This window comes from Carcharodon carcharias, chromosome 1, assembly GCF_017639515.1.
Source record: "Carcharodon carcharias isolate sCarCar2 chromosome 1, sCarCar2.pri, whole genome shotgun sequence".
NCBI lineage: Eukaryota > Metazoa > Chordata > Chondrichthyes > Lamniformes > Lamnidae > Carcharodon > Carcharodon carcharias.
In genome coordinates this window covers 200,737,703-200,757,408 of record NC_054467.1, presented here as the reverse complement: position 1 = coordinate 200,757,408, position 19,706 = coordinate 200,737,703, and the positions used below count along the sequence as shown (strand labels likewise).

General features: G+C 41.5%; 1 protein-coding gene across 7 annotated transcripts in view; it reads right to left on the bottom strand.

Annotated features, from left to right (window-relative positions):
- Positions 1 to 4,284: 4,284 nt before the first annotated feature.
- ubap2a (ubiquitin associated protein 2a) overlaps positions 4,285 to 19,706 on the bottom strand; it is a 156,024-nt gene continuing 140,602 nt past the window's right edge. For 6 of the 7 annotated variants that reach the window (XM_041187434.1, XM_041187414.1, XM_041187405.1 and 3 more), the window contains 4 exons: positions 14,110 to 14,211; positions 12,929 to 12,990; positions 8,679 to 8,867; positions 4,285 to 4,627 (listed from right to left, as the gene is read on the bottom strand). In XM_041187434.1, coding sequence (XP_041043368.1) covers positions 4,532 to 4,627; positions 8,679 to 8,867; positions 12,929 to 12,990; positions 14,110 to 14,211 — 449 coding nt within the window. In that variant the 3' untranslated portion in view covers positions 4,285 to 4,531. The remainder of the gene's footprint in view (positions 4,628 to 8,678; positions 8,868 to 12,928; positions 12,991 to 14,109; positions 14,212 to 19,706) is intronic. The other variant, XM_041187427.1, reaches the window with a different exon arrangement.

The window sequence follows — 19,706 nt, the reverse complement described above, 5'->3', positions numbered from 1 at the left end:
AGTTAGGTCAAAAGGAAGGTTTTAAAGAGCATCTTAGAAAGAACGGAGGCCGATAAATTTAGGGAGGAAATTCCAGAGCTTTGGGCCTTGGAAGCTGAAGACACAGTCTCTAATGGGGGAATAACTGAAATTAGGGATGCTCGAGAACAGAACTGGAGGAGCACAGATATCGAAGAAAATTGTAGGACTGAAAGAGATTATAGAGACAGTGATGAAGCCATGAAAAGTTTTGAAAACAAGGAGAATTTAAAAATTAAGGCATTGTTTAGATTGACAGGAGCCAATGTAGGTCAGCAAGTATAGGGGTGGAGTGGGGGAAAATTTAAGTTTGAATGCAGGCAGCAGAATTTTGGATGATCTCATGTTTAAAGAGGGTAGAATGTAGGAGGCCAGCAGAGGATATGGCAGAACAGAGGCAACAAAGGCATGGATGAGGTTTCAGCGGATGAGCTAAGGCGGGAGCAGAGATCGACAATGCTATGAAGGTGAAAATAGGTAGTCTTAGTAACAGTGCAGATGTAGTCAGAAGTTTACCTTGGAGTTAAATATGGCACCAAGTTTGCAAACAATCTGGCTCAATCTCAGACGGTTGCCACAGGGAAGGATGGAGTCAGTGGGTAGGAAAAGTTTGTGGCAGGGATCAAAGATAATGACTTTGGTCTTCCTAATATTTCATCAGAGTAAATTTCTGTTTATCCAGTACTGAATGCCAGACAAGCAGTTTTGACAAATGAGATAGTGCAGGGGTTGAGAGAGGTGGTAATGGGGTAGAGCTAGGTGTCAGCAGAGTACATTTAGAAACTAACACATACAAATAAGGAGTAGGCCATTCAACCCCTCGAGCCTGCTGCACCATTTAATTAGATCATGACTGATCAGATAGGAACCTCAAATCTGCATCCCAACTACCTCCGATAACACCGTTTTCAAATGGTGTCACAGAGTGGTAGCATGAAAATGAGAAATACGAGGAGGTTAAGATCCTTGGAGGACATAAGCGATAACGTGGCAGCAGGATGAGATGCCCCTGATGACGATTTTCTGACAACTGTATGGATAAGAAATGAACCTGGCAAGTGCAGTCCCACCCAGCTGGATGACGGTGGACAGGTATTGAAAAGAGGTGGTCAACAGATTAAAAAGACACTGAATGATAGTTTACCTTTGCTGCAGCCACATAAAACTTTATTTGTGACTTGGGTTTCAGTAATGTAATTGAGGCAGAAACCTGGTTGGCGGGATTAACATGGACTTCTGGAAAAGATAATCATGAATGAGAAGCAACAGCACATTGAATGACTTTGAAAAGATCCCATTTCAGGGTTAGGTCACCAGAGAACCTTAGAGGAAGCTAGGTCTGGTGGATTAGGGGGTAGTAAAAGGAAGCAGCAGGGCAGCTGATCAGGTAGTCTCAATTTTAGTGACAAAGACAACATATCTCCTCACATTGTTGGAGGGGATGGCGGAGGAAAAAGGAGAGGGGTTTAAGAAGATGGCCTGCAGTAGGGAGAGTCACTGGGGCGGGGGGGGTGTTAAGTTGATCTGGCGGTGAATAGCTAAACCAGTTATCTGCCATATCCATTCAAGTCTGCATACTTTGAAACCTAAGGGAGCAGAGAGGAGGGTAGAACTGAAAGAAATTAATGGATTTAATGGGCACTGGGACAAAGGTGGAGATGAGGGTGTGCTTGTTAAAATCAGTAGCTGCAGAAGTGAGGTGAAGGGAACAGCTGAGACCCATTGCTTACATTTTCCACACCATGCAGAAACTCCAGATGCCCTTATGCCCAGAGTAACCATATGTGCCACTAGTTGCTTTAACTTGAGGGGCTGAGAATTTCCTGGAGCATACATTTCACTGATAGAGAATAGCAAGTGGGTGGCCATCCCACAGATAGGAAGAGGTAAGGCAGTGTAAGAATTCTCAGTGTGGCACTTCCAAAGCAGTTTTCAATGCTGAATGCCAGCGAAGATAGCAATACACCACAAGGTACAAAGCCTACCTGATGCCAGGGTAGAGGGTGTAGAATACTTTGATGGAGGAAGGGTAACAGCCAGAAGTTGTGACCCACTAATGATGTAGGAAAGAAAACAGTTGAAGTCTAGTCAGAATTCCAGAAACTCAGGAGGAATTTAAAGAGCAGGGCCTCAAAGGTAGCAATCTCTAGCTTATCACTACCATATGCCACTAGAGGTAATAGGAACAGAATAGTAAAGCAGGTTAAGACATGTCCTTCCTCCTATACCATTTCTCCAACCATCAGGTTCCGAGGACATTGAAATCTGTTCAAAGTGAACAGGGATGCACCTCAATGCCCCCACAGAAGGTTAACTATTGGTTTAGAGGATGAGCACAGGTTGAAACAACATGCAGAGAAGACTTGGGGAGACAAAAGTAATAGATGTTTGTATGTATGGACTTTCAAAAGGAGTTGGCAAAATAATAGCCTCTCTCTGACCCTGAAAAACATTTTTACGAGTGTGGAGCCATTTCCATGCTTTGTACTTTTGGTTTGCTATCTGAGAATTCTTCAATCTGATAGGCTGATCAGTTTACTTGATGACTTCATTGTTCCTGGGTTGCTAGATAGCACAGATTACCTTTAGATGGCACCAGATTCAAATTCACATTAAAATAGGGGAAAATCAAAACTCAGAGCCCACTAAAGTTTGTGGGCAGTTTTTTAAACAGTCAGCAACAAGCAGCATTCCTTCGCTGTTGGCTGCAAAATATGAGCCAATATTTCAAAAGGTAATGCAAACTTTAGGTACACAATTAAAGCTTTACCACTATAAAAGAAATCCTATGGACCTGGCCATCAACTTGTCTAATTTTGTTTCCAGACTATAATCTATTTAATATATATCAAATTGTATATTGAGGTCAGACAGGAACGCATCTACTGATAAATCAGAACAGCTACTCAATGTGAAAGATTACTACAGTAAGTGAATCCTGAAACCATAAAATATACATTAACTCCTAAAGGAACCAATAGTACAGGCAATACATGGTTAATAATTGCCAACAATGTGACTGCCTCTTAACTTTCCAGCCAGATCCTGAGGCTGCAGTCTGTAATAAATCAAGTCTGAGACAGATTTGACCGTCAACAATTCCAGAACCTTTGTTGTGCTTCAAGATTTCAACTATTGTAAAAGATGACAGAATGCTCAAGTGGACACCAGGATGTTGCATGAGTTGCAATTTACAATGGGTGCACAAGAGGGCTGGCCAACAGAGGTTTGAACAGTCTGGAGGATGAAGAAAGCATTGATGGTCATGTTTGAGGTGGACATAAATACTTTACATAATTCCCTTTCCTTCAACAAATTTATCATACCTTACAGTATACCTGCAGTTTTACCTCCACTATTTATAAAACAAGGCATACAATTTGCCATCTCCATATCTTTGTCCTCCACAATTGTATCTCACCTTTCATATGAGTGATCCTATAACCTTCAGCCTCAAGTAATCTTACCCTCTACTTGATACGCTTAATAAGGAACCTTTCATCTCCCTGCAACAAATTCCATGTTCATGATTTTAGCATTAGTTTAATCATATACCTCCCGAAGTTTTAAGGAAAATTGTCTTTATTCACAAGTGCCATTTCATGCACTTTTGCCTCTATATTTTTTATTTAATTCATTTGCCCCCATGGTAAATGGCAAAAAATTAACTTCTAGAATCTAAAGTGAAATAAACTGCACCAGCAACAAAAAGTCCAAACATGGTTTTATCGGTCAGAGCTTTTATTAGGTTGTATTGGGGTTAAAAGGAAATTAAACTAAAATATTGGCTCAGAGTATTAAGAATAGAATTACTGAATGGGACGTTATCTTGGAAGTGAATATCTACAAAACTACTAGCTCTGGTTACCATAGGCAAGAAGGGAAATATATCAAATAAATGTATATGGTTTGACATACTGGTGGCTGTGCATTTTTAAATATTAAATAAATATCTCCAAAGATAAATACAGTTTTTTATCAGGACAATGATTTTAAAAAATCTTTTGCTCATGAATAGCTTTTTGAAAATCATTCAAAGAATCAGATGGAAAACTTAAAATTAAGACTGTCCAAGTTTGTTCGATAAAAAATTGATAGGATAGTCATAAAAAAAGAGTAATGCACAGGATCTGGATTTCTACAATGTTCCCCCCCGCCTCTTCCTGGGGTTTTCCATAAACTAATTGAAAAAAAAAACGAGAACCCCATTTCCAATACTGCAAAACACTGTCCATTTATAAAGCCCACAGAGCTCAAACAAATATGCATTGTTACTGAGAGTTTATTAATCTTCCCCTATGAAGAAAGGCTTCAAGTGCAGAAACCACATCTAGGCTCTATTACATATACAAATACATACATAAATATATTACATACAACAGCAAATCAAAGCAGGCAACTGTCACATTTAAGGTACGTTAAGATTTTCTTTCCCCCCACCCCCTAACATAGACATTTGGCCAACCAGTTTTCTTCCTCCTTTTACAAAAAGAAGTAGGCAACAGCTTTCAGCTTAATTCCCCCAGTATGGAGAGCTGCCATAGTTGGGTTTGTTAACCTGAGACTTCTGTGGTATGCTGCTCTGCTGATTGCGCTGTCCAGATCCGCCCTGCAAGTCAAAATGCACCAGTTAGAAAAATGACCATATTAAAATGTGCAGTCAATATTTGTTCATTTTCTTCATCCAGTCATATTCCCATTGTCTCAATTTCCCTCATCCAAAGACACTACATTCTACAGAATAACCATTCCACAGTCACTGTCAACCAATTAGCTTAACCGAGTGGGCATTCTTAAGGCAAGTCTAAGAAGCAGGGTTCAGCAATCCATTTAAATATTTCAGAAAATACAGCTACATCCAAACCTATTCTCTCTTGGCAGCCATAATTTATAGGTAAAAGTCATTAGAATGCAGCAAGAATCCCAGCTAAGTTTAACACTCCCTGGCCTAGGGTCAACCAAGAAACTTCAGAGCTCTCATTGGTGCTCCATCTGCAGTCAAGCCAATGCAACAGAAACCAGAAATCAAATATTTGGTTGTGTTTGGTTAATATCACTTCCTATAGCATTTAAGTAATTTGATGAATAGTTTAGTATTAATGCTTCAAATCTTTCAACTAAAGGAGCAGCCTATTCTTAAAGGTTTTTAAAAGTTTGATTCTTTAAAAAAGTCAATAAATGGGTTCCTCAATTTTACAAATGTATTGTGCCATACCAATCCTTTAAATATAGCACCATTCTTTGCATCAGTCATAAATTCAGCCTTTTTTTTCAGTTCCCTACTTGGCGGGTATGACATTTGTAACATACCTTCCCAATCATACTTTACCCTCAAGTTTGCAAAACAAAATTTCAAAGTGGTCGTTTTTTTCTAGCAACTAAGTCCATTTATTTTTAAAGAAATGAAAAACCAAGGCCCAAGTAATATTGATTTTAAAATACCCTTGCTGACAAAATGCATGACCACTAAGTTTTGCAAAGACTACTTTTATTGATGAACTGATGTCTGCTCACAGTTTAATTTTCAGTTCTGCAAATGTGGTCTTAGAATCAACGGTGAGCAAGAAAATGGAGTTTAATTCATTGTAACGTTAACTTTTTAATGCAAGATTCAACATGAAGCTTTCTGCTCTTTGAACTCTGTGGCAACAGCTCACTTAGATTCTGATCTTCCTATCATCTGTGTTTCTTATTCCCTGCCATTTTCAATACGCCGATTGCTGTTTGGGTACATGGCACCAGCAGTTCACAGATACTCAAGGAGAATGGTTGTTTTCTTTTTTTAAAAAATATCAACTAGGAACATAAAAACAGGGAGTAGGCTATTTAGTCCTGACCTTGTTCATCATTCAATGAGATTCTTGGCCGATCTGCAAATTAACTCCGTATAATCCAGAGAAGGTTGATGAGGGGCGATGTGGTGGATTTTGTCATGGACAAAGTATCACAAACTGCTTTATACAATAGGACTATTGAACAGGAGTCAATGTCAGCTTGGAGGAAAATATGGCTTAAGGACAAAAAACAGTGAGCTGTGATAAGTGGTTGTTTTTCAGGCTGGACGGTGATAGAAAGTGGTGTTCCCCAAGGATCAAGTGTTAGGATCATTGCCTTTTTGATATTTTTAAATGACTTGGATAATGAAATAGAGTAAAATTTCAAAATGCCAACAATACCAAGCTTGGAGGTTTGGCAAAGAGTGAGGGTGATACTAATCAACTGCAACAGGACACAAACATGCTAGCAGAAAGGGCAGACAAATGCCTGGTGGAATTTATTAGAAAAAGTGAGAGATGACTCCTTTTGGCAGAAGAAATATGAAGATGCAGTAAATACTTAAAAAGCACAGACCTAAAGAACATGCAGCGACAGAAGGTTCAGGTGCATTCATCTTTGAAAGTGACAGGACATATTGAGAGAGTAGTTAGCAAAGCAAATGGGATTCATAAGTAAAGATCCCAAGCACAAAAACAGAGAAGCTATGGTGAACCTGCATAAAACTCTGGTGAGCCCAAAAATAGAATATTGTAGCCAGTTCTGGTCACCAAATTTTATGAAGTATGATCAAGGGCCCTGAGGAATGTAGAAGAGATTTAACACAACAGTTCCAGGGTGAAGGATTTTAACTACATGGTTAGGAATGTGTCCTCGTACACCAGTCGCTGAAGGTAAGCATGCAGGTGCAGCAGGCAGTAAATGGTTTGTTGGCCTTCACAGCAAGAGGATTTGAGTACAGGAGCAGGGATGTCTTGCTGCAATTATACAGGATCTTGGTGAGACAACACCTGGAGTATTGTGTGCAGTTTTGGTCTCTTTATCTGAGGAAGGATGTTCTCGCTATAGAGGGAGTGCAGCAAAGATTTACCAGACTGATTCCTGGGATGGCAGGACTGGCATGAGGAGAGATCTCATAGAAACCTATAAAATTCTAACAGGGCTAGACAGGGTGGATGAAGGAAGGATGTTCCCGATGGTGGGGGAGTCCAGAACCAGGAGTCACAGTCTGATGATACAGGGTAGACCATTTAGGACTAAGATGAGGAGAAATTTCTTCACCCAGAGAGTGGTGAGCCTGTGGAATTCGTTACCACAGAAAGTAGTTGAGACCAAAACATTGTATGTTCTCAAGAAGGAGTTAGATATAGCTCTTGGGGCGAATGGGGATCAAAGGATATGGGGAGAAAGCGGGAACAGGTTATTGAGTCGGATGATCAGCCATGATCATAATGAATGGTGGAGCAGGCTCGAAGGGCTGAATGGCCGACTCCTACTCCCATTTTCTATGATTCTATGTTGGAAAAGCTGGGGTGGTTCTTCTTGGAGAAACGTTTGAGGCAAGATTTGATAGAGGTGTGCAAGGTTATGACAGATTTAGATAAAGTAGATAAAGAAAAGCTGTTCCCATTAGCTGCTGGTACAAGGATTAACGAACACAAATTTGAGATTTTGGGCAAGGGATACAGAGGGACTAGGGAAGATTTTTTTTTTTAAAACTACACAGTAATGACCCGAAAGTCGCTGCTTATGATCCTCTCCTCTTACATTACCCTCAATGATTTCAAAAGAAAATTGAATGGGCATGTGCTTGCAGAAAATGGGACTGACTGGGCTGCTCTACAGAGAATGGGCATAGGCTTGATGCCACCCATGCTCAAATGCTGGCTTGATATCAAATGCTGTCACTCCCCTAGAGTTCAGCTCTTTTGTCTAAACTCTTTGGACTAAGGCTGTAATGAGGTCAGGGCCCCGGTGCAGTCCAAACTGACCATCAATAAGCAGTTTATTGCAGTGCAAATGCTGCTTGGTAGTGCTGTCAAGGACACCTTCCATCACTTTGCTGATGACCAAGAGTGGACTGATGGGGCAATAACTGACCAGGTTGAATCTGCCCTGCTTTTTGTGGACAGGACATATCTGGGCAGTTTTCCACATTGTCGTGTAGATGCCAGTGTTGTAGCTGCACTGGAACAGTTTGGCTAGGGGTGCGGCTAGTTCTGGAGCACAAGTCTTTAGTAGTATTACCCATAGCCTTTGCAGTATCCCAATGCCTTCAGCCGTTTCTTAATATCACATGGAGTGAGTAGATTTGGCTGAAAATTAGCATCCGTGATGCTCGGGATTTCAGGGGGAGACCAGAATGGATCATCCACTTCGTAAATCTAGCTGAAAATGGTTGCAAATGCGCCAGCCTTATCTTTTGCACCAGCCTCGCCTTTAGCACTAATGTGCAGGGCTTCCTCATCATTGGGAATGGGAATATTTGAAAAGCCTCCTCCTCGAGTTAGTTGTTTAATTGTCTATCATCATATACAACTGCATGTGGCAGGACTGCAGAACTTTGATCTGAACCGTTGGTTGTGAGATCACTTAGCTGTCTACTGCACACTGCTGTTTGACATGCAAGACGTCCCATGCTGTAGCTTCACCAGGTTGACACCTCATTTCTAGGCATGCTCTCCTGCACTCTTCATTGAACCAGGGTTTATCTCTTGGCTTGATGGTAATGGTAGTGAGGGTTATACCAGGCCACAATATTACAGATTATTGTTGTGGATTTTTCATACATGAAGACACTTTTAAATGACACCCACTCCAACACAAAATATTATTTTTATCACTTTAAAAATGTTGTTTTTCCTATGAGTGTTCTTTGTGTTTACCTGATTATCCTGTTGCAGGTGATGATGCAGCATTTGGGAGTGAGGCTGCTGGTGAGTTGACACAATATGTAAAAAAGGTGGGGCATATCCTGCAGCTGCACCCGGGTTTAGGGTACCGGTTCCTCCAAGTGCTGATGGCAGATTGAATGGAGGTGGTGTACCAGCATGAAACCCCTGTTTGTCAAAGGACTGCAAGAAATAAAAAAAATAAAGAGAAATTCTCAATTAAATCAGGAAGTTTTTGGCAGTTCAGAGTATCAGTAACATGAAATGCTAATTTTGGATATTGTCAACCTTCACCTTTCACAACGAAACAAATATACAGTCTTTGGTAGTACAGAACTTAAGTATTGCTGAAAAAAAAAGACACGTCCATGCTTTTTGTCTTGCACTCATCAGGAGACATAGGGGGGAAAACAACAAAGTGTCGATTGATTGGCAAGTGGTGTTACCATGAAGAATGCACCACTGGTAGTGACTGACAATTAACTGCCAAACATTGTTTTAAATTTAAGCCAGGCAGCTTGACTCTGATTGGTCAAGGCATTGCCCTGAGGAACGAGTCAGCAAATAGTTCACTTATTTTGTTTAGCTGAAACAGTCGCAATGTGTGTACATGTTCTTTCTGTCTACAAAGAACAGGGCCCTGTACATTAATATATGTAGCTTCCAGTACATGCAAATACGACACATTGCAAGCCCAACTGAATCTTGAATTGATTGTCAACAAAATTCTTCGCACATTGAGGATTACTTAGCAAGTGTTCTCCATTCACAGAATCACATTTAATGTTGGACCATTTGAGTTTTGCAAGCATGGGCTGGTTGGTTACAGCCCGTTGCAAACAGCAGCTGGGACATGCTGTTTAATATGATCTGCCAGTCTTTGGGATGTACAGCCCACATTCCTAGCATCTCACTGGCACTGAAATTCACATACCACATTACTCATTTGAGAGACAGGCAGAGCGCCTTTTTGGCTAGACGGCAGCATCCTGTTTGTGGTGGATACCACTCGTGTTGCTATTGCATAGTAGCAATGTGAAACTGCTAACTTCACGTGTTGCTAAAATTTTTGAGATCCTTGCCTTTCCAGGGTAATCTGAAGTAAAACTGGGCACTTTTCAGGGCCAAAAGTGATGGCCTCAGGCCTGTTCATGAGATTGTGAAATATACATCAAAATGATCTGATCAGGGTAGCCTTTATCTTGCAGGATGCCTTTGATGCACCCTACTTCAACATCAAGCTTGCATGGTGAGCTAATGGCTTGGGCCCTATTTACAAGGTTGCCAATGAGACCAATCTTACAGCTTGTAGAACTGTAAGAACCCCAACATGTATACTGACCAGTGAAGGTAGGCTAGCAGTAGACCATGGCAGAGAATCCCCTGGCAGGTTTCTCAAGTAATAAGTCAAGGAAGGGCAGTTCATTTGAGTGCTCCATTTTACAGGTGAATTTGAGCGCAGGATGGAGCCCATACAAGGAAATTGTTATATGCAGCTGCAGATTTAAAGATAGCAAATGTGTCATCCACATATCGGAAATATGTGAGGGGCAAGAGGTTAGGTGTCATTCCATCAGACATGTTTCTCATGGAACCCAACAAAGATGTTTGCGAGAGCTGAGCCTAGAGGGGATCACATGGGAACACCATCTATTTGGGCATACATAGCGTCATTAAAACTGAACTCAAATGTGCACGTTGCCAAGTTCATAAGTTCAACGAAGACTATTCACGCAATGGTGGCAGGTCTAGATTGCCATGATATGGTGCCGCAGCTCAAATAACTATGGCTTCCTTAAGTGGAACACGGGTGAATAGGCTAGCAATGTCAAATCAGCACATGGGCACAAGCAATATGCAAGTCCTGTATGGCCTTTGAAAATGTGAAGGAGTCCTTCACCATGTATGTGGAAAACTTGGTCAAAACTTGTTGCACCAATTTGCCCAGCCATTTGGCCAATGCAAGTTGTACAGATCCGGTTATAGATAAGATGGGGCATGGAGGGACATCACTTTTGAGTCTTGGGCAGCCCAGACATGTAGCGAACCGTGAAGGCAAACCCTGTCATATATGTTATGCAGTAGCTTATCACTGTTAGAAGTCCAGCATGCGTTTTATTTTTAAGCTTACTTTAGAGCAATGCTGTCCAGTCATGTTGAGTGACAGATCCAATGGATATGAATTTGGACCTATCATTAAGAATGACGTGCGTTTTGTTGATATAGTCACGCTTGTTAAGGACGACAATTGCCATCCCTTTATTGGGTTTACTGATGCGTTATGTCCGGGTTGGTCTTAAGGCCTCAAAAAACTAAGATATTTGTGTTGCACGTGAAAGTCGGACAGGCCGTTCAGGATCCTGCAATATGCAGACCCGAGGTCAGCTAGACATGCTTTCAAGGACTCAGCATCTTAAGTGGATGCTGCTTTGTGGCAGGATAGTTGGGAGTAGAAGAGTTCAAACTCAGCTAATGCCTCTTCCAGTTTGATTTGGGATGAAGGCACACCAAAATTGAAACCACACGCAAGAACAAACCTCTCACAATTAATGATGCCACTAAACACATAACAAATCTCTGACCGTGTACTCACTGGCCTAGCCAGTGACACCCACATCCTATGAATGAATATTTTAAAAAGTTTCCAACACATTCGCACAAAGATCTCACATTCGCTGGGGAGGCAATGACGTAGTGGTATTGTGGGATTCTGAACCTGTCCAACTTTCACATGTAACACGAATATCTTACAGCTTTGTGAGGCCTTAAGACCAACTTGGGCATAACACATCAATAAATCTGATAAAGGGACGGGAACAGTTATCCTTAACAAGTGTGACTACATCAACAAAATGCATGTCATTCTTAATGACAGGTCCAAATTCGTATCAATCAGACCTGCCGCTCAATATGACCGGACAGCCTAGTTTGAAAGTAAGCTTAAAAAATGCTTGCTAGGCTAGTAATCCAGAGACCCAGGGTAATGCTCTGGGAACCTGGGTTCAAATCCCACCAGAGCAGCTGATGGAATTTGAATCCAATAAACAAATCTGGAATTAAAAATCTAATGATGATCATGAAAGCCATTGCCGATTGTTGTAAAAGCCCAATTGGTTCACTAATGTCTTTTAGGGAAGGAAATCTGTTGACTTTACCTGGTCTGGCCTACATGTGACTCCAGACCCACAGCAATTAAAATGACCTCTGAACAAGGGCAATTAGGGATGAGCAATAAATGCTGGCCTGGCCAACGATGCCCACATCCCATGAATGAATAGAAAATTTGCACAAAGATCAACTACTTTAACTTCCATAACATCACTGGTCTTTGCTCGTTTCAGCAATCCTCAGTCATGCCTTTGCTTCCTCTGGAGTCAACTATTCCAACGCACACCTTGCTGGACTCCCATGTTCTACTCGCCATAAACTTGAGGTCAATCAAAATTTTCCTGCACATACGGAAGCACACCAAGTCCTGTTGACTCATCACCCATGCTTGCAGCCCTACACTATCTCCCAGTTGAGCAAAAATATCTTAGCAACTTGCTGGCCTGTGGCATTACTGGGTCCAAGAAAGAACCGTTTACATCAGCCATATGGTCACCCCTGGAAGGTGCCGCTATTCGAAACCCAGTTTAGTTACCATTTAGTTACCCTAGTTTGTTTATCTTAGTTTGTTATCTTTAGTCCCCAGTTTCTCTGCCTTCATTTGTTTAAAGGTAATAGCCTTTTATTCCGTTTTAAGGGTTTTGTGGTTAAGTATACAACTAATGAGACTAAGCGCTAAAAACTGAAAAAAATTTTAAATACTGTTGCTTCAAACTGGAGGCAAAAAACCCTCCTTGCTCCTCTGCATCAAATTCCCATAAGCTTCCTACTCAGTTCATGTCACAATCTATGGTCAGGTATGGTCCTAGAACTGTACTATTTGTGCTGCTTTCTGCTTTAAGCCAAGTTATCCAAGAAAATAAGATCATGTTCCATGTAAATGACCTTTGCCAGTGGCACAAATGTATTCATTATGAACGACAGTCCATTTTACATCACAACCAACCACTGACTTCAATGTAGAGAACATTAGTGTAAAATTGGCTGCAAATTCACTGTCATTCGTTTTATGTTGGTGAATACAAATTTCACCCCCCACTTTTTTCCGAAAGAGTTGTGAATCTCAATGGAGGGCTCAGCAAAAAAGTTGGGGAACCTCCACATCACTAGCGTGAACTAAACCAAAAGTCATTCACCTGAGTCTTGTATACTGAGCCAGTCATATCAGGAACGATGTTAGTGGAATTCACCGAAATACCTGTAACAAAATAGTTGCCACTGTGATAACTGAAGACTGCACTAATCACAGCAATCCTGAAGCAAATTCATGGAACACAGTATATCTTCATATAGTTATCAAGTCAATTGCTGATAAAGTATTTCCACTTCAATTGAATAGTTTTCCTCTCCCTAGACTGTAGGGAAGCCATTGGTCATAAGGCACTTTGCATGTTTTAATTATACCCTTGCATTATATAGGAGCTCTCAGCATTGTCTCATCATTTTACTTGTGCCCAATGTGGACATAGAATACAAATCATTATGGGTTCAGATTTCAGTTAAGCTCCTTCTTACGATATAGTTACAGCCAGGTTTAACACAAGTCTAGAAGAATGCTGTTCTATACTTAACTACTTTGCCAACTGGTCAATCATTGGGAGACACAAACAAAATCCCATTACAGTTGAGAAGTTATTCAATTATCTGCTTGAGTCCCTATTGAAGGAATCAGCTCTAACCACTAAGTCTCCAACAGTGCCTGTAGATCAATCAGGGTCATCAAGGCCTTTCCTGGCACACCCGACAAACCAACCAAGCTGTATAAAAATTTAAAGTCCCACAATGTCCATGTCTATTTCAATGCTTTCACCAAACAATTTGTAATCTCCAAACCTCAACAGTCCAGCAATGTCACCTGCATACCTTCAAGAGCCTTGGTTCATTCTCTCCTTCCTTGGTCAATAGGTGCAGAAGCTAGCTGAACACCACCTTCCTTCCTGCCGGCCACCCCAATTTGAGTTTGGCTAACAGGACAACAGAGATAAGCTATGCTATTCCTGGTCTGTGGGGTCCAGTGTCACAACACACAGTGTACTACGCACTGGGATACAAAAATCTACTTTAATAACCTAGCTTGATGCAAGTTAACTAAGACTTCCATTTGTCTACTTACAAATTTGTTTTCCCACAAATTATCAGAAAATAGCCTGTCAAATGAACATTACTTCTGGCTAGGAATGCAATACACAATCTGCTGCATAATTCTCTAATTAGCAATACTGTAACTATCCAAATAGATGTGGAGCACACCAGATAATACGGCATGCAGTAGTTAGGAGACTCACTATACTAAACAGCACTGGCATACAAGCCTTACCTTTCCCTGGTCCAGCTGATTTGGTTTGTGCTTGAGTAGACCCACTATAGGCACCTTTGCTGTAATCTCCAGCTCCACCCCCTTGGTTTAAATCCTCATAACCTGTCAATCAAGAACAAAGTTAGACTATAGAATCTCTACAACAGCAGCCATCCTTTCACTATGCCTTTCTACAATTTTCTATTCTCTGGTGGTGCTGCAGGTGCCACAGAAACCAGCTGTCCTCTAAGTGCCACATGGGTATCTTTCATGTCAGCTTGCTGAGGCTTGCTATGCTACCATACATGGCCACGAAATTAAAATTAAGTCTACTTCAATGTGTATGCATGTTTAGTACCACTGAACATACACATTCAAGATATTTGAGAATACTTAGAAACCGATTTAAAAATATTTTGAAACTGGAAGGTTTTAAAATTGAAAGCTTTAGCAAACCTCAAATTGCATTCCAGAAATTAGGGTATACTTATAACTCCAGCTTGCACAGCTGGGAAGGGCAGACTATCCACATTTGCCAAGGTTATCAAAAAACAGAAACTAAAAGGGACAAACTTCCTTCTGTTCACAAAGTTTCAACTTTTAGAATTTCAAAAAAACTTCTACCCGTCACTAGCCATAGGTGAGAGATTTAAACACTATTCAGAGTCTAACCTGCTTGCCAGTTCAATTGGGCTGACAATACGCGTTCAAGTTCCAACGTGCATAAACTACAGTCCAGTAATAAGTAGTTATGAAAGTATAATAATTTTAATATTTTTCTGGTTTGTTGTAAAGTAGTTTATGGGTGAGTGTAGGTGGCTGTGTGTGCTTTAATTACATTTGAAGTAAGGTAGACTGCAAACTTGAAACTATCAAAAGAAGCTAGGTGTAGAAATGTACTTGAAATGCTAATGAGTAAACATGGATGGGATCTTGGCATGTAAGGTGTGATGGGAATTTGTATTTTTAGGTAAGTGAAGAGATTGTTTGTATTTCAAAGGGATGTTTGTTTACAACTAGCCAGCTAAGTAAGGCTAAGGCTTATTTTTCCAAAAGGTTACTGAAAATATTTAACAACATGAAAGTTTTTATATTACAGGAAAAGGTACAGTTCCAAAGACATATGGAACAAAAGAATTTATGCAACAAAGAATTTACATACTTAAGAGGGAAACATATATAAAGGAGGATGAAAGGCTATGTTGGGTGAGGGACATGTAAGATCTAACAGTGGTGTGTGAAACAGCCCTGAAGCCCCCTCCAGCCATTTGTGCACAAGTCTGTGGCATTCAGTAACTGAAGTTGCAGAAAACCATTTGGAGTTCCACTGCCAAGTGGGTACTGTGCTAACTTGCTGGTTTTTTAAAAATCGAAAGGTGCATGTAACTGGGAGTCAGGTTAATTAGGAATTTTAGGAGTTGTTATAGTATTAAGCAATTGTAGTCTTATGCTTGTGTTAGAAATCTTTTATTTTGTTAATAAATATTTTAATTTAATTTTGAAAATCTCTAAAGGTGGTTGTGGACTCATTGCACACATCTTATAATAAATACAAATTGCAAAACCGTTGAAATAGCGTGGCCAAGTTTCCCTCGTGGATTAGGTGTGCCTGACACACCTCATCTGCCATATCATAAGTCAAATCAAAAGAATTACATGCAAATGTTGACCATTATGCCCATCATTTCTGCGGCGATAAGCCTTAACTACTGTAATTCCAGTTCCCTATATCCTTTTATATTTTGTCAAATATTTATCAGTTTTAAATGGTATTATCCATTCCTCATGATGTCATGTTCTAATAACAAATGAAGTCACTTAACCAGATCCTACTAAAAGGAAGGAATGAGTACTTTACATTTCAGAGGGAAGTAGCAGACCAGAAAATACTACGCAGTCTATGTAGCTGGTACCAAAAATTACAATTCAGTATCTACAATACAAATCTATTAATTTCTCTCTTAAATATTTTCTCCAAACAGACAGTCCATTCCACTGTATGAATTAGTTAAAGCTAATTATCAGGGTTCAACTTATTGATCAGGTGTTCAGAAAAAAAAGTGATGTACAGACCCACAATAATGATCCAATGGCAAAACTGCAATTATAAAGTTACTGCCGTCGACAAATTAAAAGGAAACTTCAATTTCATCTCACATCTGAAGCCACACGATACTATTCTTAGTAAATGTTTTTCCTTATACCTAAAAAAACTTTTCTGTGCTCATCTAATTCTGGCCTCTTAAGCATTCTCGTTTTTTTTTGCTCCACCACTGGAGGCCATGCCTTCATCTGCTTAGGCCGCAAGCTCTGGAATTTCTTCCCTAAAACTCTGATAGGCTGTATATCTCTCTATCCCTTAAAGATGTTCCTCTAAAATTTCTCTTTGGCCAAGCTGTTGGCTACCTGTCTTCATATCCTTGTGGCTTGCTGTCTAATTTTGCTTTAATGCTCTTGTAAAGTACCTTGTCAATTTTATGATAAAGGCGCTAACATCAATGTAAACTGTTTGTTCTACTAATTTTCCCAAACACATCCATGTTTTCACACAAAAGCAAAAAATAGCTGGAAAAACTCAGCAGGTCTGACAGCATCTGCAGAGAGGAATACAGTTAACATTGAGAGTCCATATGACCAGCTTATATTTCACCACATTTCTATATTTCCTTAGTTCTGATGAAAATATAAGCTGGTTTGGGGGGGGGAAAAGACAGGTAGAGCAGGATAGAGGGCCAGTTATAGGTGGAGGCAAAGAGATTGCCAAAGATGTCAGACAAAAAGGACAAAAGTGGAGATATTATCTAAGGAATGTGCTAATGTTGACATTAAGGGTAGAAAGCAGGATAAGCAAGTGACAGATGGCCCTAGTGGGGGGTGGGGGGGGGTTTGAAATGGGCTAAAAGGTAGAGATTCAACGAAAGATCGAAATAAAATTTAAATATAGGTGGGAAAAGAAAAAAATATTAAAAAAATTATAGGAAAAAGGGGGAACAGAAAGGGGGTGGGGATGGAGGAGAGAGTTCATGATCTGAAGTTGTTGAACTCAATGTTAAGTCCAGAAGGCTCTAAAGTGCCTAGTCGGAAGATGAGGTGCTGTTCCTCCAGTTTGCGTTGAGCTTCACTGGAACATTGCAGCAGGCCAAGGACAGACATGTGGGCATGAGAGCAGGGTGGTGTGTTGAAACTGCAAGCGACAGGGAAGTCTGGGTCATGCTTGTGGACAGACCGAAGGTGTTCCGCAAAGCAATCACCCAGTCTGCGTTTGGTCTCTCCAATGTAGAGGAGACCGCATAGGGAGCAGCGAATGCAGTAGACTAAATTGAGGCAAGTGCAAGTGAAATGCTGCTTCATTTGAAAGGAGTGTTTGGGCCCTTGGGCGGTGAGGAGGGGGAAGTAATGGAGCAGGAGTTACACCTTCTGCAGCTGCATTTGAAGGTGCCGTGGGAGAGGGTTGAGGTGTAGGAGGTGAAGGGAAGATGTGTTTTGTGGTGGCATCATGCTGGAGTTGGAGGAAATGGCGGAGTATGATACTTTGAATGCGGAGGCTGGCGGGGCGGTAAGTGAGGACAAGGGGGCCCTATCATGGTCCTGGGAGGGAGAGGAAGGTGTGAGGGTGGATGCATGGGAGATGGGCCGGACACAGTTGAGGGCCCTGTCAACCACCGTGGGTGGAAAACCTTGGTTAGATAAGAAGGAAGACATGTCAGAGGAACTGTTTTGGAAAGTGGCATCATCAGAACAGATGCGACAGAGGCGAAGGAACTGAGAGAATGGGATGGAGTCCTTACAGGAAGTGGGGTGTGAGGAGTTGTAGTCGAGGTAGCTGTGGAAGTCGGTAGGCTTGTAATGAATATTGGTTGACAATCTATCACCAGAAATTGAGACAGAGAGGTCAAGGAAGGGAAGGGAAGTGTCAGTGATGGGCCATGTGAAAATGGAGGGGTGGAAATTGGAAGCAAAATTAATAAATTTTTCCAGATCCAAACGAGACCATGAAGCCGCACCGAAGCAGTCATCGACATACCGGAGAAAGAGTTGTAGGAGGGGACCTGAATAGGACTGGAACAAGGAATGTTCCACATACCCCATAGAGAGACTGGCATAACTGGGGCCCATGCGGGTATCCATAGCCACACCTTATATTTGGAGGAAGTGAGACGAGTTTAAGGAGAAATTGTTCAGTGAAAGGACAAGTTCAGCCAGACAGAGGAGTAGTGGTGGATGGGGATTGTTCGGGCCTCTGTTTGAGGAAGAATCATCCTGGTGGGGGATGGAGGTGTAGAGGGATTGGACGTCCAATGGTGAAGAGGCGGCGGTTGGGGCCAGGGAACTGGAAATTGTTGATATAATGTAGGGCGTCAGAGGAATCAAGGATATATGTGGGAAGAGATGGACAAAGAGAGAGAGAATTTAGTCAAGATAGCAAGAAATGAGTTCCGTGGGGCAGGAACAGGCTGACACGATCGGTCTGCCGGGACAGTCCTGCTTGTGGATTTTGGGTAGGAGGTAGAAGCTGGTCGTCAGAGGTTGGGTGATATCAGGTTGGAAACTGTGGAGGGAAGAGCTCCAGAGGAGATGAGGTCAGTGACAGTCCAGGTTTTCTCTTTCTTTGGTGCTTGTTATATGTTTATACAGGCGCCAGTGGTCATTTTTCATGTGAGCTTACGCAGTGATTGAGGGGGCAATGTGGTGTATAGTGATATTGTCACTGGACTAATAATCCAGAGGCCCGGGGTAATGCTCTGGTGACCTGGGTTCAAACCCCACCACAGCAGATGGTGGAATTTGAATTCAATTAAAATCTGGAATCAAAAGTCTAATGATGACCATGAAGCTGTTAGAAAAACCCATCTCGTGCACTAAAAGTCCTTTAGGGAAGGAAACGTGCTGTCCTTATTTGACCCAAGAGCCACAGCAATGTAGTTGACTCTTAAATGTCCTCTGAAATGGCCTAGCAAGCCAGTCAGTTGCATAAAACAAATAAAAAGTCTACAAAACTAGGCACTGGAAGGAAAAGCACCAAAAACAACAATGGCAAACTCAGCCCTGTTGACCCTGCAAGTCCTCCTTACTAACATCTGCCAAGATTAGGAGAGCTGTCTCTTAGACTAGTCAAGCAATAGCTTGGCATAGTTGTACTCACGGAATCATACCTTACAGAAAATGGCCGAAGACACCACCATCACCATCCCTGGTTATATCTTGCCCAGTGACAACACAGAGGTACACTGTCAGGAGGGAGTTGCCCCTGGACTACTCAACGTTGACTCTGGGCCCCATTAAGTCTCATGGCATCAGGTCAGACATGGGTAAGGAAACCACCTGAATACCACATGCCACATCCCCCTCAGCTGATGAATCAGTATTCCTCCATGCTGAACATCACTTGGAGGAAGCACCGAGGGTAGCAAGGGTGCAGGATATACTTGTGATGGAGGACTTCAATGTCCCTCACCAAGAGTGGCTTGGTAGCACCACTACAGACCAAGCTGGCAGGTCCTAAAGAACATAGCTACTAGACTGGGTATGCAGCAAGTGGTGAGGGAACCAACAAGAGGAAATGACAACTTGACCTCACCCTCACCAATCTGCCTGCCACATATGCATCTAACCACGAT